This window comes from Zingiber officinale, chromosome 11B, assembly GCF_018446385.1.
Source record: "Zingiber officinale cultivar Zhangliang chromosome 11B, Zo_v1.1, whole genome shotgun sequence".
NCBI lineage: Eukaryota > Viridiplantae > Streptophyta > Magnoliopsida > Zingiberales > Zingiberaceae > Zingiber > Zingiber officinale.
The window spans coordinates 83,185,244-83,203,050 of NC_056007.1; the positions used below are offsets into that span (position 1 = coordinate 83,185,244).

General features: G+C 35.1%; 2 protein-coding genes across 2 annotated transcripts; one reads left to right on the forward strand and one right to left on the reverse strand.

The window, feature by feature from the left end:
• Window positions 1-886: 886 nt before the first annotated feature.
• On the forward strand, window positions 887-10,683 carry LOC122034394 (7-dehydrocholesterol reductase-like). The gene is made up of 13 exons (XM_042593629.1): window positions 887-1,120; window positions 2,514-2,736; window positions 3,443-3,498; window positions 4,580-4,682; window positions 4,770-4,835; window positions 6,332-6,445; window positions 7,191-7,317; window positions 7,666-7,766; window positions 7,905-8,030; window positions 8,128-8,192; window positions 8,361-8,442; window positions 8,535-8,617; window positions 10,339-10,683. The coding sequence occupies exons 1-13, from the start codon at window positions 1,029-1,031 to the stop codon at window positions 10,403-10,405; spliced, it is 1,305 nt and encodes a 434-aa protein (XP_042449563.1). The 5' UTR covers window positions 887-1,028; the 3' UTR covers window positions 10,406-10,683.
• A 971-nt stretch (window positions 10,684-11,654) lies between these two features.
• Window positions 11,655-12,146, reverse strand: LOC122034104. The gene has a single exon (XM_042593231.1). The coding sequence runs from the start codon at window positions 12,144-12,146 to the stop codon at window positions 11,655-11,657; it is 492 nt and encodes a 163-aa protein (XP_042449165.1).
• Window positions 12,147-17,807: the final 5,661 nt, after the last annotated feature.

The following is a 17,807-nucleotide window of genomic DNA, read 5'->3' on the forward strand; positions in this document are numbered from 1 at the left end:
CATCTCAAATTTCAGACAAATCAAAATTCGTCTCCAATTTCGGACGAATTGGGTTCGTCCCAAAATTCGGGTTTACCTTCAATTTTGATTCGTCCTGAATTTGGGACGAATCTAGTTCCGAATTTGGGACGAATCTAGTTACGAATCTGGTTTTATAATTTTGATTCGTCCCAAATTTGGGACAAATCTAGTTCGCTCCGAATTCGGGACAAATCAGATTCGTCCCTAATTCGGGATGAACCTTGAGAATTCGGGTAAACTCGGATTTTGGGACGAACCAAAATTCGTCCCAAATTCAGGACGAATCAGAATTTGTCCCTAATTTGGGACGAAAATCTATTTTTGTCCCAAATTTAAAGACATTATATGGGTTTACAAAACTCAAGAAGTTAGGTTTTATAAATCCAATAGTATTATAATTGTTGTAAGTTTTGTAAACTCAGGAACTAGTATCCAAAATTGGATATTGAGTTCAGCTGGCTATCGACCCCTTGTTTTTTATTTTTTAAAAATAAATAAATATTATAAATAAAGATAGTAAATAAAAAAAAGACATATAATGATGTGTGAATTAGTGTGTTCCAGTATAAAATTATTTTTTTGGGAAAGAGTTTATAAAAATGGTGGGTTTGCATTTTGACGTGGATTATGGTTACCCTAAAGCACATGACGGTAGTGGCATCCATAATTCCATTCCTTTCCCATTCGAAAAAAATAAATAAATATTATAAATAAAGATAGTAAATAAAAAAAGGCATATAATTATGTGTGAATTCGTGTGTTCCAGTATAAAATTATTTTTTTTGGGTTTATGATTATGGAAAGAGTTTATAAAAATGGTGGGTTTGCATTTTGACATGGATTACGGTTACCCTAAAGCGTAGTGGCATCCATAATTCCATTCCTTTCCCATTCCCATTCCATCTGTCTTAAATGAATCTGTCGTCTTCCCTGCGCTTTCCAAAATAAAAGATCTCCGCGGTGACAGCGAGCGATCCGCACCAGCAGCGGTCAGGCGGACGACGAAGATGGGGGAAGCGAAGACGGTGCACTCCCTTTTTGTCACTTGCACTTTCATGATCTCGATTTTCACGCTATGTCCTCCCTTCGTCATCCTGCTGTAAGATCTCTCATTCTTCTGTCTCTCTGTCTCTCTGTCTCAGATTCGTGCGACGGCGCGATTAAACCCTTTTCTTAATGGTTACTTATGTATGATCGCTTGGTTAGTTTTTGATATCTCGAGGAAATTATTCATGTGGTTTGACATTCAGGATCCATGCTTGTTCTACTTTATGTGTTATCCTATACTGATTCCTGCTTTTCTGTGTGTTTTGGGAGCACCTATGGGCTATGGGGAAAAGCAATGATACCATGATTTCTTATACGGTGTTTGTTTTCTATGTCGCCTCCCTGCTCATTCGTGACAAACTTGACGCAGCTTGCGGATGTTCGATTATCAAAATCTCTATCCTGGTTGATACTAAGATAATTGTGTTTCTCATTATTACTCTTTCTTTTGGAGTGTTCCAAACGTACATTCTTCTTCTTTTCCCTTTTCTTGGATTGTCGGCAATATCCCAAATAAACTTTCAACTTTAGTTCTGAAACTCGTTTCTTATTTCTGTTTATTTTGGTGATGTAAAATCAACGCTATTCTTGCACTTCAGGATTTTGAGAAAAGGAATAACCTGCAATTCAGGGTTGTTTTTTTTTTTTGGAAAATACTATAATTGTAGTATTACATTTTGAGTTTCTATCTTTTTCGTGTTTGTATAGTATGTACGTTGCCTTGTTGTCCATTCTTTTAGTAGAACAAGTATAAATTATTTCTCGTGGTGCCTTTCAGTTGCCTTGGATGTCCATTGAACATGCACTCAGCCTCAACTTGAAATCTCTATTGCTGTTGGTTGATTTACTTGGCTTTGCTGAAATGGCACAGTATAACAGTTTCTTCATTTCTTTCATTTTCTTTTGTCTAACAAGTGTTCTATGATATAATCATCCTAAGTAATCGAACTACCTATTATTTAGTTAAAGAATAAATTTGAGGCATATTATTGATGATTGCAAATCCTCAGACTATAACGGTGTAAATAGGCATTTTTTGCAGCAGATCATATACTTATAATATTAGTTTATTTATTTACAACTAAGAGGTTTAATTCCTTATCAAGCTCATGTTTCAATTATTTGGGCATATAACTTTATCTTTATTGTTATTTCTTAGTTAATCAGGAATGTAGTTAGCTTAAGATCTTACTCATGTGCAACTAGATAATTCTTAATGTTTCTTAGTTGTAAAAGTTGTATAAAATCCTTTATAATCAATTGTCAAAGTTACTCAAGTGGTCAGATCACTTTTTGATCTATTCCATTAATGGATAGCTATCTTTATTCCCTGTACAGTTGTCCTCTTCTTATTAATATCGTTATGCTCTTAAGAATAAGTTGAGTATCTTATGACTTCCTACATGCAGTAATCATTCTGTTCATGCCATTGCTCTTTGTTGCAGATGGTATACAATGGTTCATGCCGATGGCTCAGTCCTGCAAACCTTTGAATATGTTGAGAAACATGGACTGCAGCGTCTCAAGGATATCTGCCCTGCACCTTCCCCCATTGCATGGAAAATAATTGCTTGTTTTGGTGCTTTTGAAGCCATACTCCAGCTTGCGCTTCCTGGGAAGAGGGTTGAAGGTCCTATATCTTCTGCTGGGAATGTACCTGTCTACAAGGTTTGTGTTAATTAACCTTAAGAAACACATCACACCTCAAACATGCTGTTCCCGTCCCTTTTGTTTAAAGAATATATATAAAGTTAAAGCGCTGTTTGATCTTATAAATACTTCCCGCTACTTTCAGTGGAGGCCCCTGTTTGTGGTCAATTACCATTGATATAAAACAATGATATTTCTGTGAAGTTATACATATGAGTATCTGATTATGTGTGTTGTTGTGGGTGGTGTTCTGAACTCTATAGCATGAAAATTATTTGGAGTCATTTGTGATCATCATGTACATCTAAGGCTTAAAAGAAAATTTTCTGAAATTATGGTAAGACCCATCATTTATATAGATATGTGATGCATTAGTCTACCACATACTTAGAAAATAATGTATTAGAAAAGTTAATATAGTAGAGATGAGATGCTAAGATGGATATATGGTCTACTATCCATTCACAGCTAAGTGTAGTTCTAGTAGATTCTAAAATGAGAGAAAGTATGTTATGATGGTTTAATGGTCCAAAGTGAACTTTAATCGACACAATTAAAAGTCATGTAAGATATCTTAATGTTGCTGATAATATAATCTTGCATAGATTCAAATGATGAACTAAGATTTATGTAATTTGGTACCAAATAGTTAGGACAGACTATACAGTTTAGACAGTATGAGGTCATGGTTGACATAATTTATTTATTTATTTTTTTATTGCAGGCAAATGGCCTACTAGCTTATGCTGTAACATTAGTAACTTATATCAGCCTTTGGTGGTGAGTGTTTTGAAATTATTTATAGTGCTAGATCTGTATGATTCACTAAGTATCTGATTTTCTTCACATCACTATGTTTTTTCTCCAAATTCTTCATCTTCAACTGGAAAGTTCTATTTTTCAATTTTTGTCTTTTAAAATTGCAAGTTAAGAAAGTCGACCCCACCTTGTGGGATAAGGCTTGGTTGTTGTTGTTGTTATAAAAATGCAAGTTAAGAAGGAGATTGCTTTTATTGATCTTTGTTGTAAGTTAAGAAGGGGAGTTTTGGTGCAATGGTAAAGTTGCTACCATGTGACTTGGTGGTCATGGGGTGGAAACGAGCTCTTGCAATGCAAGGTAAGATGGTGTATAATAGACTCTTCACCCCGGACTCACATTGGTGAGAGTTGCGTGCACCGGGATGCCCCTTCACACACACACACACACACACGCACACACACAACTTGATTGGCTGTAAGTATGACACTTTTTCAAATGGAGTTTAATATTATATGGCATGTACTTATGATCAAGGTCTTACAAAGTGTATGCAGCAGCATGAGGTCATGTAGTCAAATACTGAATATTGTTAGCAAGGTACATATGCACTCAATACCTTCATCGTACAACAGGTCATGTTTGTCTCAATTTTTTGGATTAATTAGAGTTGGAGGTGTAAGGGGAAGAGGGAAAGAAAGAAAACTTTGTCAACATAATTAAAACAATTCTCTAACTTTGAACTTTGCATAGAGCTTAATGGAAGGACAAGATCCATGCACCTTACTGTAAATGGTTGGGATAAATATGATTTGATGATGATGAGTTGCTTATGCATCTTATGCAATATGATGAAACACCGCATGTGCATTTCTGGATGCATTTTGTAGCAATTAGCAACATGAAAATGTATTTTTAAAATGTGGTTGTGGTCACATGTTCCAGTACCTCTAGTATGTAATTAAATGCTTTAATTTCGTAACTTTGGGTATTGTTGAGCATCTGTAGGATTTTGTATGATTTAGAAATTCACCTGTATGTCTCTTTATTCTGACACTATTTAACTTCTAACTACGATTAGTGTTCCTTGACTTGTCTTTGAAGGTTTGAAATCTTCAACCCTGCAATTGTGTATGATCACCTGGGAGAAATTTATTCAGCACTTATTATGGGAAGCTTAGTGTTCTGCATTTTGTTATACCTGAAAGTGAGCTTAGGCCAATTTCAATCTAGCTTTTCATATGGTTATTACTATTCTCGGTTCCTAATTTCTGATGATTTTTGTTCTCCACAGGGTCATTTGGCACCATCTTCTTCTGACTCTGGTTCATCAGGAAATTTTATAATTGATTTTTATTGGGTAAGGTTTCTTAACACTTATAGACGTCATTTACTGAGTTGTGTCATTGTTTGTTCTTGACTGATTACGCATAAAATAATCTGCAAGATGTAGCCGATTGGTAATTTAGATATTACAGAATATGGGAGGGTGCTTCTTACAAATGTTCTGCATAAAAGCATTGGACATATTACAATGAATTTGTTGATTTATGTTTTAATCATTGCTTTCTAATCACGGCAGGTTATGTGCTGTTGCTTAAATTTGTGATCGCACTGTTTGATAGTAAATATCTTTACAGTTACACACAGATGTATCACTATTTTTATACAATTGTGTTTGCGTGGCCGCATAATTTTATGATTATGTGAAATTATATGAAATAAAAATTTTGGAATTTTAAACCGTAGCCTTACCTTGCATTATTTCGCAAGAGGCTGTTTCCTTAATTCGAACCTGAGACCTCAAAGTCACATGCAACAATTTTACCATTGCGACAAGGCTCCCCTTCTGCCATATATACTATACCATCATGGAAATACTTGGTCTCACCGCCTCCACCATTATGCATATACATATCTATATTTTTGTTGCAATAATAGGATTTTCTTTACTGCGATGATGGAATCTTATATAATTGTACATACAGGATATTTACTCTTGAAAAAATGAATTAGAATATCCCATCTCTAATTTTATTAACCACATTCTAGCTTTCATTAGAAAGAATACCCAGTGAATTTCACTATCAGAAGTCAATTGAGAATGACTCACTGGAATAGTTTTCCTGCCTGGTCTCTATTTGGGCTTTTAAAGCTAGTGTTAGCGTTCCAGAACTTGTCAATTTCTAGAGCTCCATCCCAGTTTAGTGTTGGGACTTGGGAGTAGGGCATCTTGACAGTGTTGAAATAGTCATTTCTTTTTATGTTTAAAACTTGATTCTTGGCAATACTCAAACACTTTCTCCCACTGGTTTCTTTCTTTAATTTGTTTCTTTGCATGATCATTCACTCAGATGAGGTCATGGCAGAGGAAACCTTAGGTGTAGGGCATCTTGACAATATCAAAATAGCTATCCTTTTATATGAATAGAGCTTGTTTTTTTGGTAGTACTTAAACACTTGCCTCCCACTGATTTCTTTAATATTTTTGCATGGAGAAGTACAGTCACTGAAATGTGGATATGGCACTAGAAACCTTACGTGGGGTAGGGCATCTTGACAAGGTTAAATTAGTCCTCTGTCTTATGAATAAAACTTGATAATTGGTAATACTTGAACACTTACCACCCACTGATTTCTTCATTTTTTTTTTGTTCAACTTCTTTTTTCCTCGAACATTTGGTATATGCCTTTCTTTTTTTTGTTTGTTTCTATCTGTGTGCCGTTATTTTGGCAAGTTCTATTTCATGTTTTAATATCTACTATATGGAGCAAATGGATTACTCAGTTTTTTCCTTTCAATGTAATGCAAGTTGCAGCTTATACAATTTCTGGATTTTTTTTTTCCTTGTGCAGGGCATGGAACTATATCCTCGTATCGGTAAGAACTTTGATATCAAGGTTTTTACAAACTGCCGATTTGGTATGATGTCCTGCGCTGTTCTTGCTATCACATATTGCATCAAACAGGTTATTATTATCTCTACATGTGTTCTTGACGCTTTTGATAAATATGTAAGGATATGAGGAAAGCATTAATATATCAAGCAGCATCTAGAGCAATAATAAGGAAATTAAATTCAACGAAGAAGATGCGGACTATACCGCTGTCTGTCTCCATGCTTTTAATCTTGGGCGATTGTGGGAAATATTTCTAATTTTCCCTCTTTGTTTAAGTTACATTTCCTTCAAATATTGGCCTACAGTATTTTTTTTTTTTGGAACGGCTATAAGTTTCATACGTTCCTGTAGGCATTACTCACTTAGGATTAAAAAGTCAATTGATCTTAGCCTAACTCCATCAATGGTCCAGCTTCAACGCCAACAGGTTAAAAGAAATTTTGGTGGCTTACAAGAGAGTGACAGTTGTCCAAATCTTCCCAAAATCAGTGTTCAAAGGTGTCTTTTTAGTCAGGCAATTCTCCCATCCCCCATGCCACCATGCTTCATAAAACTACAATAACCAATAAGTAAAAGGTGAACATGTTTGTAGGTATTAGTGGAAACATGAGATGGACAAAAATAACAGAAGTTTGTACAGTTGAGAGATCATTTGAAGCAAAACCTTAAAGAATTTTCTAGTTAATTCACTGATATATGGATCAAAAGACAAGAGGAAAAGGATAAATGCACATACAAATGAACATTTAACAAGTTCTCTCTCATAGGCATGTTGAATTTAGTCATCTGTTTTCAAATAAATTTTTACCTGCAGTATGAAATGAATGGAGGAGTATCCGATTCCATGCTGGTGAATACTGTGTTGATGCTTGTCTATATCACTAAATTCTTCTGGTGGGAAGCTGGGTACTGGTGCACTATGGATATAGCACATGATAGAGGTTGGTATATAATCAAGTAATTCATTATGTTTCTTTAGTTTCTATAAATATTTGTTTGATTTGTATGCTTTTGCACATCGTAACTGAACTAGGAACAGGATAATTACCTATCTTTTAGTTTTCATTCATTATCTATTATTGGTCAATAAACATACTACATAAAGTTTGTCAGCTCAATACTAACTTTTATTACCTCATTCAATAGAACACATTTCTAATTAAATATCAGCAACGTTCTCTAATCATTACAATCTAATATCTACAGATCTTTGAGTTATAAGAGTTTGAAACATAATTCATTTTAAGCTTCCCGTTCAAGTTTAACTTTGTCTTGCACTTTTCTATCAGCTGGATTCTACATCTGTTGGGGATGCTTGGTATGGGTTCCCTCAATCTATACTTCTCCAGGGATGTACCTTGTTAATCATCCTGTTCATCTTGGTACTCAAGTATGTTCTATATATTCAAATTTCACCAGTGGACAACCTTAAATATAAAGCATAATCTTATACCTCTTCTATAACTTTCTTTTACCAGCAATTATGAAACATCTTTTGTGGTAGCTTAATCTTTGATTATCTCTCCAGCTTGCACTTCTCATACTTGCATCGGGACTTCTTTGCATCTATGTTAATTACGATTGTGATAGACAAAAGCAAGTGTTCCGCAGAACCAATGGGAAGTGTTTGATTTGGGGGAAAGCTCCATCAAAGGTTTCAGGCTTACGCAACATCTCCTCTTACGTGATTTTTTTTTTTTTTGGGTTTTGTAATTTTCTTTTAAAGATTTGAAATGTATTGATTCGAACAGATAGTTGCTTCCTATAAGACTGAGAAAGGCGAGACGAAAACTAGCCTTCTCCTGTCTTCTGGATGGTCAGTATTTCGTGTATAGGCAACCTGCAAAATAAGATGATTTATAATTATATTTTCCACATAACTTCACCTTTAGTAACAAAAAAACTTTGAACTCTGTCTTATGATAGCGAAATTTGGTTACAAAACAAACTTCCAATAAATTATTAATTATGAGATTATGGGCAGGTGGGGTCTATCTCGTCACTTTCATTATGTGCCCGAGATATTAGCTGCATTCTTTTGGAGTGTGCCAGCACTTTTTAACCATGTAAGTCTTTGTTGGATATATTCTATCTTGTATTAACATTCTTTGCCTGTGGGTTTTATGTTTTTATCTGATTTTTGATTCTACTAATGCAGTTCCTACCTTATTTCTATGTGATATTTCTCACCATGCTGCTCTTGGATCGTGCAACAAGGGATGATGATCGATGTTCGACCAAGTAAGCTATAAAAATACTCTATGATGTTGTTTTCATATTTCATTTTTTTCATTTAAGACTTAAAAAATATGCTGAATGAATTAATGAAATTGACATACTAAATAATTATACATATTATTTTCCAGCCCACTTATTGATAGGTTTCTATTTTATATGTTACTGCTGAAAAGAAACTTTCCATCAAGTCCAAATGGTTGGCGTCTTTGGGTATTGTAAGCAGTGAGAACTTTGTGGATTGGAACTCCACAGAGTTGTCAATTAAATCCTGTTGATGGGTAGATTATTTCCCTTTGAGTAATAAAGAAATTTGTGAATTACAAATTTTGAAACTGATTTTCCAAAATTAATTGTAATGAGGATCTTCCCACTATTTGACAGTAAGGAAAGTGCAAAGAACCAGCATGCCTAATACAGTATTTGTTTTTCTACTTGCCCTTTTTCACTGTCTTAAACCATACTGTGGAGTTGACAGTATTTTATCATGCTAGAGTTGATAATTCAGCCTAATATTGGGGTATTATACTTCAAGTGTCATACTGAGTCTTTGTAATTGCTATTTTTCATTATAATACTAGAGTTTCCTCTCTCAACTTGGAACCAAAGCAGATCAAATCCTCAGAAAAGGATTTTTTTGTTGTTCAATCCCTCAAGGGGAGTTCATGGGTTTGGTGTGCCATTACGAATCAAAGCAGATTGAATCCTCAGTAAAGGATTTTTTGTTGTTCAATCCATCATGGGGAGTTCATGGTTTGGTGTGCCAGTAGGCCCAGTACGTCCTCTTCTTTTCTTTTTCTTATCCTTTTCTCAACCTGAATTTTTATTTTTGCAACTTCTCTCAACCAATTCATAGCTCTAAATCCCTGCATGCTTTCTCCCACTTTACAATTGCACTATCACAGGACTCCTTATCACTTAATTGGCTAATCTATTGCAAGTTTTATATTACCTTAGATATCAGAATGTCCTGCACGTCCTCATGGTGCTCCTATTTTATCCTCAAAAGCCACCACTATCCACCATACTATTGCAAGTTTTATATTACCTCAGATATCACAATGTCCTGCACGTCCTCATGGTGCTCCTATTTTATCCTCAAAAGCCACCACTATCCACCATACTAACATTATATCAACATCTACACTGCCAACCTCCTGGCTATTTTCGCTACTCATTGCCTTCCTCAAATCCACAAAAGTACTTCATTTTCCCAAGTTATAGTCCCTTGTCCTTCCCCTCTGAAGTCTTTGACGCACCCTCATGAGCTGACTTTGAAAGTTAGACCCTTTGCACCCAAGAAACAGTTTCTTTCTAATATGAATTTCAACAATGGTTTCTTCCAAAACATATTTTTAGGTTGCTTATCGTTAATAATATGCTAACATCATATGAACATTAAAAATTTTAAGGAAACTAAGTCATGGAAATGGTTGCAAATTTTCATCTTTTTCCCTACTTGTGTGCTAGTCAGCTAGTGTAGAATTTCACAATTTCTGTGACTATCCTTGGAACTTTATATGATTTCTTTTTGGTAAAGACTTGGATTATGCATCTGTGGCAATGATGTATTACAAGTTTCTAATTCCATCTGTCTTTGAATGTCACGAACCATTTCTGAATCCTGATCTATCAGCCGTTTCTGAATCCTAATCGGTCAGCTTACATTCATTTCTTATTTTAACTTTGATCCATTGTAAATGTTGATGTATTCTTACTTGCGACAGGTATGGAAAATACTGGAAGACGTACTGCAACAAGGTGCGACATAGGGTCGTACCCGGGATCTATTAGGTTTTTTTGCTTGGTTGGATCAACATGGCTAAATTCTTAGCTCATGCACGCTGAGATAAATTAGATAATAAAAGCGGTATCCCCCCAGCCCAATTTTATGTAACAAGATGTGCTGCTCCCTGTGAGTCATCCCTTTGTGGCAAAAGATGAATATGTTTGCCCTCAGCGTCTCCGTCAACCTGTCCCAGGGTCAATCCCTGTGAGTCATCCCTGTACCATATGCAGCATGTTGAAATGCAAGCCTCGGCAAATCAATTTTAACGGGGGGCGTTGTTTACCGTTTATGCATTCATAAGGTTTATGCAACGCTGTATTATGCTAGCTCATCTTCTTCGTCGGCCGTTAATTTGTTTGAGATCTACTTTTATTTAATTAAAACGAGGTACTGCCAGATTGCCACCATGTACGTAATAAGCGCACCCAGACTAATTAATTAAATCATGCACGTTTCTTTGTTTCCCTAAAGCTTCAGTCACTACAAAATAATTCAGCACACAGCCTTACTTATTTTATACATATACGTCTTTTCCTGAATGACGAGTCATTTTTGAAAAGTATAAAATAAAACGGTTTCTCATTGTGCGGAGATCAGCAAGCAAATTAGCACTTTCGGATCAGCGAAAAAAAAAATGAGATAAGTTTGCAATCCAACCAATCATATAACTCGGCCAGTTTTGACTTTTTATCTTTGCTGGAGGAGGATTAACTAGATACCCTTGATCCAGTACGCCTTCGATTGTCCACAAGTAAGCAAATATCTCGGAGTTAAAGTTTGATGATGTAGCTTGTTGAAATAAGGCTCCGTGTTTCCGATTTAATCCGTAGAAGATCAGTGCACTCTACTTTTGTTTATTATTATTATTATTATCATTAATAAGAATGAATGTGTGCATCCCACGCTTTGCGATATCCCAAATATGAGCAAGTCGCCTTACCAAATCTAACCAACTCCCTGCTGTAATTCATACGCATTCCAATTGTTCCTTCCCGACTGTTGAAAATTGTTTGTTTGATCATACTTCTTACATATAATTTTCACTCTCTCAGAATCGATTTGGAGAAGAAGAAGAAAACAAAAATAAAATTAATATTAGAAATCCTGTAACCAACCGAGACACGCACACATTTGGATCATCCCATAGTTTTCGCCATTTTCCTTCCATTCTAATTTCGCTGTACAATTCTATTCACAGCCCGAATGATCGATCGTTGATTGTAAAGCTAAATGGAAATCGAAGAGAACAAGAAGTCAACTCGTTTCCGCAGTCAAGATCGAGCGCATGCTGCTGTTCATGGAGTCCCTCCGGAGGGAGCGGCCGAAGGACCTCTCCTCGATCGGGTCGAGCTCCGGCTTCCACGTCCCTCGCGCCGTCATCTGCCTCTCCCTGCACCACTGCCCCTCGCTCCGTCTAGGCGACGAGGGCGGCGCAGCGCCCGCGCCGCCCCTCCTGGCCGCGCCGCTGAGCCGTGTCATCAGGCTGGCGAGGTCCAGCGGGGAGGTCTCCGACTGAAAGATGGAGTGCGGGATGAGGAAGTAGAGCCGGCCGGACTCGAGCCGGTCGTCGGGCCTGAGCGGGTTGGAGCCGAAGGCAAGGAGGTGGGCGGAGGAAAGCAGGACGTGGGCCGGAGGCTTCCCGGTGACCTCGCCGACGGTGACCGGGGGCTCGTAGTCCTCGAAGTAGCCGTTCATGTGAATCACCCTCACGCAATTGAACGCCCTCCGCCGCCGCTTACAACCCATACACCCACCCATCTCTCTCTCTCCCTCTTTCTCTAAAGTGGATTAAGATAACACTGCGAAACAGGAACAAAACAGTTGCAGAGGATTGAAGAAGGAGAAGAAGCAGGGGGTACTATATATCTAATATTCAATAATTAATTTGAATATTATTTTTCCTGGGATGGTTAGAATAATTAAAAGTTAAGAGTAGAAAGTGGAATAGTTCAAAGAAATGGAGGATTAGTGGGTATAGAACGTGTTTTAGATCGATTTGGTTTGCATGCTTTCACCATGTGAGAATGACGTAGTTGACTTCTGACTACTACTTTGTCAACGCCATTAAACTGGCTCACCCAATTATTTGCTAAAAACTTGGAAATTGGAACCGAATCTCATAAATATGAATATAAGAAGAAAGTTTTTTAATGGATGCCGATGAATTTTGATCAGAATAAGGGATTCTGTTGCTTCTGATGCACCAAAGCTCCTCAATTTACCTTTTTATTTTTATTTAATTTCCACTGTTGCAACCGCTGACTTATTTTAAAGGGAATATATCCTCTTATTGCCATTAAATAAACCCTTTTGATCATTCCGAAACTATCATTTTTGCTGAAATGGACAGGGAGAAGTGACATTTCTTCTTCAGCCAATATTTCAAACCATAACTTTTGAATTTTTCCATGACAATAGACAGGCGAGATTTTGTCGGTTAACTATATTTACGATTCATGCATTACATATCGAATCCTTTATCTTCAGGCAAAAGCACTGATATATATCCAATCATTTTATTTTCCATGTCTTTTTTTCCTAAGAACAATTAGCTCTGTTGATTAGTAAATGACTGTACGTAGGCTGCTAAGAAAGAGAGAATTTTATTTATCAGAGGGTTCAAAACACGCAGTGTTGACAACTGATCCGCAGACTAATTCAGCAGTGTCTCTATCTTTTGAAGAAAAGTGTAGAGATGATGGAGACATCATCCAAGTTTTTAATCCACTAACAGATGCAGGTTACCTGCTCTCTCAGCTTCTGGACCTTGTCTTTCAACCGTCGGCTATGAATGTCATGCCTACTTAATTTCTGAATATATTTAATGAGAAGAGTTTGGAATTAATTTACTGGGATTGATTCAGTGGGCATTGTCTCAAGCATAGATGAGATTAACTTTTCAAAATAGTATTTTTCTTAAGTTGGAGGGGACCGTGTAACATTTCCTCCTCACGCAATCGTCGCGGCTGTCGCAGCCCCTGCCCTGAGACTTCTTCTCCGGAGCCGCGATAATAATAATAATATTATTATTATTAACGGCGATATATATAAATAACTAAATTTGAATAATATTTTAAAATTTTAGATTTTTTGGGATAGTTTAGGAATTGATTGATTCAATTGACGAAAAGTTTTAATAAAAAAACTTAAAAGTAAATAAAAACATAGTCGTCCATGTCCCTCACACATGGAATCGTGTGGTCACCGCTGCCTCAACCGGCACATTCCTCGATTTTGTTTACTTTTCTCCTATAAAATGAGTAATTTTAAACTTTTTAATTTAATTTTGAGATTTTAGAAATTAAAGTACTTAGATAGTGGAGGTTATAATTTTGATTTAACATTTTATGAGATGATACGATGTTTTTATTATTATTCACTTTTTATGATTGACTTAACGTTTGATTTAATGATATTATTATTAATTATTATTTATTTATTTGAGCTAATTTGAGTTTTTCATTGTTGCATGCTTCCTATAATTCAAATGGAAAAAATAGTTACGATTGATAAGATTTTTCAAAGGAAGGGAGCAAATGAATTAGATTCAATTATTCTTATAATCTCATCGATAAGATCAAATAATAATGATCTTCCATATAAAATTTCTATAAAATATTTAAAAATATAGAAATTGAAGAAGTTGATCTTAATTCTTTAGAGCGTGATCCAGAATTACGTCGATAAATTTGAAAATATCATCCTAGCCAATAAGAGGAAATTCGTCGAACTTATTTGAATATGAAGACATATCAACATATTTTTGAGAATATCCATTAATTAAAAAGTATGAAGCACCTTTGAAGACTTGTTATTAGAGCTGTCGGGCAAGTCGACCTGTTATGGGGCGAGCTAATTATTTGATAGGACGTGGCAGGCCGACCCGTTATCTTGACGGGTTGAGAAATTTTTAACCCAACTTAACTTAAAGCGGGCCAACCCACGTTCCTAAAAAAAATAAAATAATATCTAAAAAAATTTAAATTTGGATTATGAATTAAGCGAGTTAATATGATTTAGTACACAGATGTGATGATGTTAAATATCTTCCTATCCAAAGTATAGTTAGAGGTGTGGACTTCATGCATTTATAATTTAATAGTCTGTTTTTCCGAGCATTTGCTTTTCATTCTTTTGACAATTGTTCTTTATTTAATTTGAGTACAGAAGTTAGTAGAGTATGGTCCGATTCAAGTTAAAGTTCTGTCTTCGAAGTTGTAGAATTTTGTATTTTAATTTTAAGTTTTGGAGATTTTTTCCCTCAACCCGTGGGCCAACTCAATCCCGCCACAGGCCGACCCGCATGAGTCGAGGGCCCAAGCGAGTCTGTCCGCCTGCACAACCTTTAAATGAGTTGATAAAATTATAACCCAATCCATTTAAATTGTTTGGTAGGATGAACCAACCCGACTGACTTAACCTAATTAATTGATGACTCTACTTGGTATGAACAATTTTTCTTGGTTGGAGTATTCACCAATTAAAGATAAAGCATATTGCTTTCCATGTTTTATTTTCAACAAGCTAAGTCATCAGAATACTCAAATCAAGCTGCATTTACTGTTAATGGATTTGAAAATTAGAAAAAAGTTCGAAATAGAAAAGCTTGTGCTTTCCTAGGCCATACAGGGAGAGATAATATATCTTCACCCATTGTAATGCTCAAAAGACATGTGAGAATTTGATGAACCAACCACAACAAATATCAAGGAGGTTTGGCAATTTTAATGATGAACAAGTCACAACTAATCGTTTTCTATAGAGTTATCAGATGAGTCAACCCATGGCAGGGCGGGTCAACCCGTGAAGGGCCAGCTATTTGGCTAGGTAGGGCGGACCGACTCATCATCTTAGCGGGTTGGGAAATACCCAACCCAACCTAATTCAAGGCAGATTGCGAGTTAAGTGGGTCGACCACTAACCCATCAAAAAATAAAATAAAAAATAAAAAAAAAGTTTCATATCTTCAACGTTTTACTTCAGAAATATTTCATTAATCAAATGTATTCAGAAATAAATATTTTAAATATAAATGGATACAAACGAGTACTCATATTTGATGAAAAATATCATTTTTATTTTAAAATTATAATAAAGAAAGATAATAAATTGAAATAAAACTTGACTTATATGTATTTCTCAATTTGCGAGCCAATCGAACCTCGTCGCAGGCTGATTCTATAGGTCATGGGTCGATCCGCGCAGATCGCAAGCCTAAGCGGGTCGACCTATAGTTGGCTTGGGTTGATAAAATTCTAACCCAATGCGCTTAAATTATTTGACAGGGTGGCCCAATTTGACAGACCTAGCCTAAATTGACTGCTCTAGTCTTCAATTAAAGGCTCACATACATATGGTGTTGTTACTTGCACTTCAAGAAATTCCGTTTAGTAGTCATGATGAGAAATCTAGTTCATCTAATCATGACAATTTTTTTGAATTTTTGGATGTGCTAACCATGGACAATGATGAACTTTTAAAGGTAATTGTGAGAGCTCAAAAATATGTCAAGTATACAAGTCACGATATTCAAAAATAAATACTTTATGTGCTTTCAATGAGAGTAAAAAATACAATTCGTGAAGAAATTGAACTTGCCAAGTATTGCATAATTGTTAATGAAGCTTGAGCTAAGTCAAAAAGAGATTAAATGTCTATAGTATTAAGGTTCATGGATACTAATGGATTCATTTAAGATTTTTTTTTATGCTTGTTCATGTTTCTATACTACAACTTTAACTTTAAAGAATGTTATATATTCTGCTTGATCTCTCCATAATTTGGATGTTCACAATATTAGAGGTCAAGGCTATGATGGTGCTAGTAATATGAGGGACGAGTTTAATGAATTGCAAGCTTTGATTAAAAAGGATTACAGAAGTACTTATTATGTTCATTATTTTGATCATAAGTTACAATTGACTTTAGTTTCAGCATCAAAAAAATATGACACCTATTTATCAATTTTTGATAAATTAACTTTTATACTTAATATTGTTGATTCTTTATGTAGGTGTAATGATTAATTAAAAGAAATATTCATAGCGATGACATTGCACATTTGATTGCTTTTAATGAACTCGAGATAGGACGTGGACTTAATTAGATTTGTACTTTACAACGAGTTGCTAATATGCACTGGAGTTCTCATTTAAGATCATTGTTAGGCCTAATTAAGATGTTTAGTACATCATGTATGGTATTGCTCAAGGTTACGGAGGATGAGCTTCCTTCTCAATGAGCAGATGCAACATCTGTTTATGAAGAAATGACTGTTTTTGATTTTGTATTAATCTTGCATATTATGAAAGAGATTATGGGAATTACAGATATCCTTTATCGGGCTTTACAAAGTAAGTCTCAGGATATTATAAATGCAATGAAGCTTGTATTATCTATCAAGAATTTACTTTAATAGATGAGAGATAACAAGTGATGATTTACTTATAAAAGTGAAATCTTTTTATGAATTTTTAAATATTAACATTCCTTATTTCAATGCTCCATATATTAATATGCGAGAACTAGCCCATACTTGTTAAGATAATTTCACCATTGAGCATCATTATCAAATAGACCTCTTTTATTTTATGCTTCGATAGATTCACAGTTGTAAAAAATTAATAGACACTTTAGTGATAATGTTATGAAATTGTTCACTCTTAGTAATTCCTTAAATTCTCAAAATGGTGGAGTCTTTCGGAATTGTGAATATATGTAAATTACTTGAAAAGTGTTATACCTAAGATTTTACAAGAAATAAAAAAGAGCAATTGGAGATTTAATTAAAGCATTGCGAGTATAATGTAGTCAAAGGGCTCAACTACAAAAATCTTTCAACCATTTCAGAGTTATGTCAATAGTTGGTGAAAACTAATAAGTCTATTACATATCACCTTATTTTAAGAGTGATCGAACTTATGTTTACTCTTTCGATTTCCACTGCTTCTATAAAACAATCATTTTTTGCTATGAATATTGTGAAAGCAAGACTTCGAATCATAATGGAGAATTATTTTCTCCCAAACACGTTAATGGTATATATTAAAAGAGAAATTGCTAGAAATGTGAGCATAGAAGCTATCATTGAAGAATTTAAAAATTTTTTTAAAAATGCCAAATTTCTTTTAGTTAGAGAATCATATTTGATACTTAATTGAATGTACATTAACTTCATGTTTTTAAATGAAAGATCTTTATATACAACCAAACATGTTTTATTTTGGCAATAATTTACAGATTTTGAGAGCAACATCACACAACTATCTAAGAATAGCAACTAGATTATGGGGATATTTATTTTTGTTACTATAAGTGAATAATTGCCAGTAGGTCATTGTGATTTTGACTATGAAATTTGTACCAGTTCTTCTAAGGAAACTGATATGGAAAATATTGGAAGCAACC

Coding starts and splice junctions, on each gene's coding strand:
- LOC122034394 (XM_042593629.1), top strand. CDS start 1,029: ATGGGGGAAGCGAAGACGGTGCACTCCCTTTTTGTCACTTGCACTTTC. Junction 4,683..4,769: donor GCATTTTGTTATACCTGAAA/GTGAGCTTAGGC, acceptor TGTTCTCCACAG/GGTCATTTGGCACCATCTTC. Junction 6,446..7,190: donor TCACATATTGCATCAAACAG/GTTATTATTATC, acceptor TTTTACCTGCAG/TATGAAATGAATGGAGGAGT.
- LOC122034104 (XM_042593231.1), bottom strand. CDS start 12,146: ATGGGTTGTAAGCGGCGGCGGAGGGCGTTCAATTGCGTGAGGGTGATT.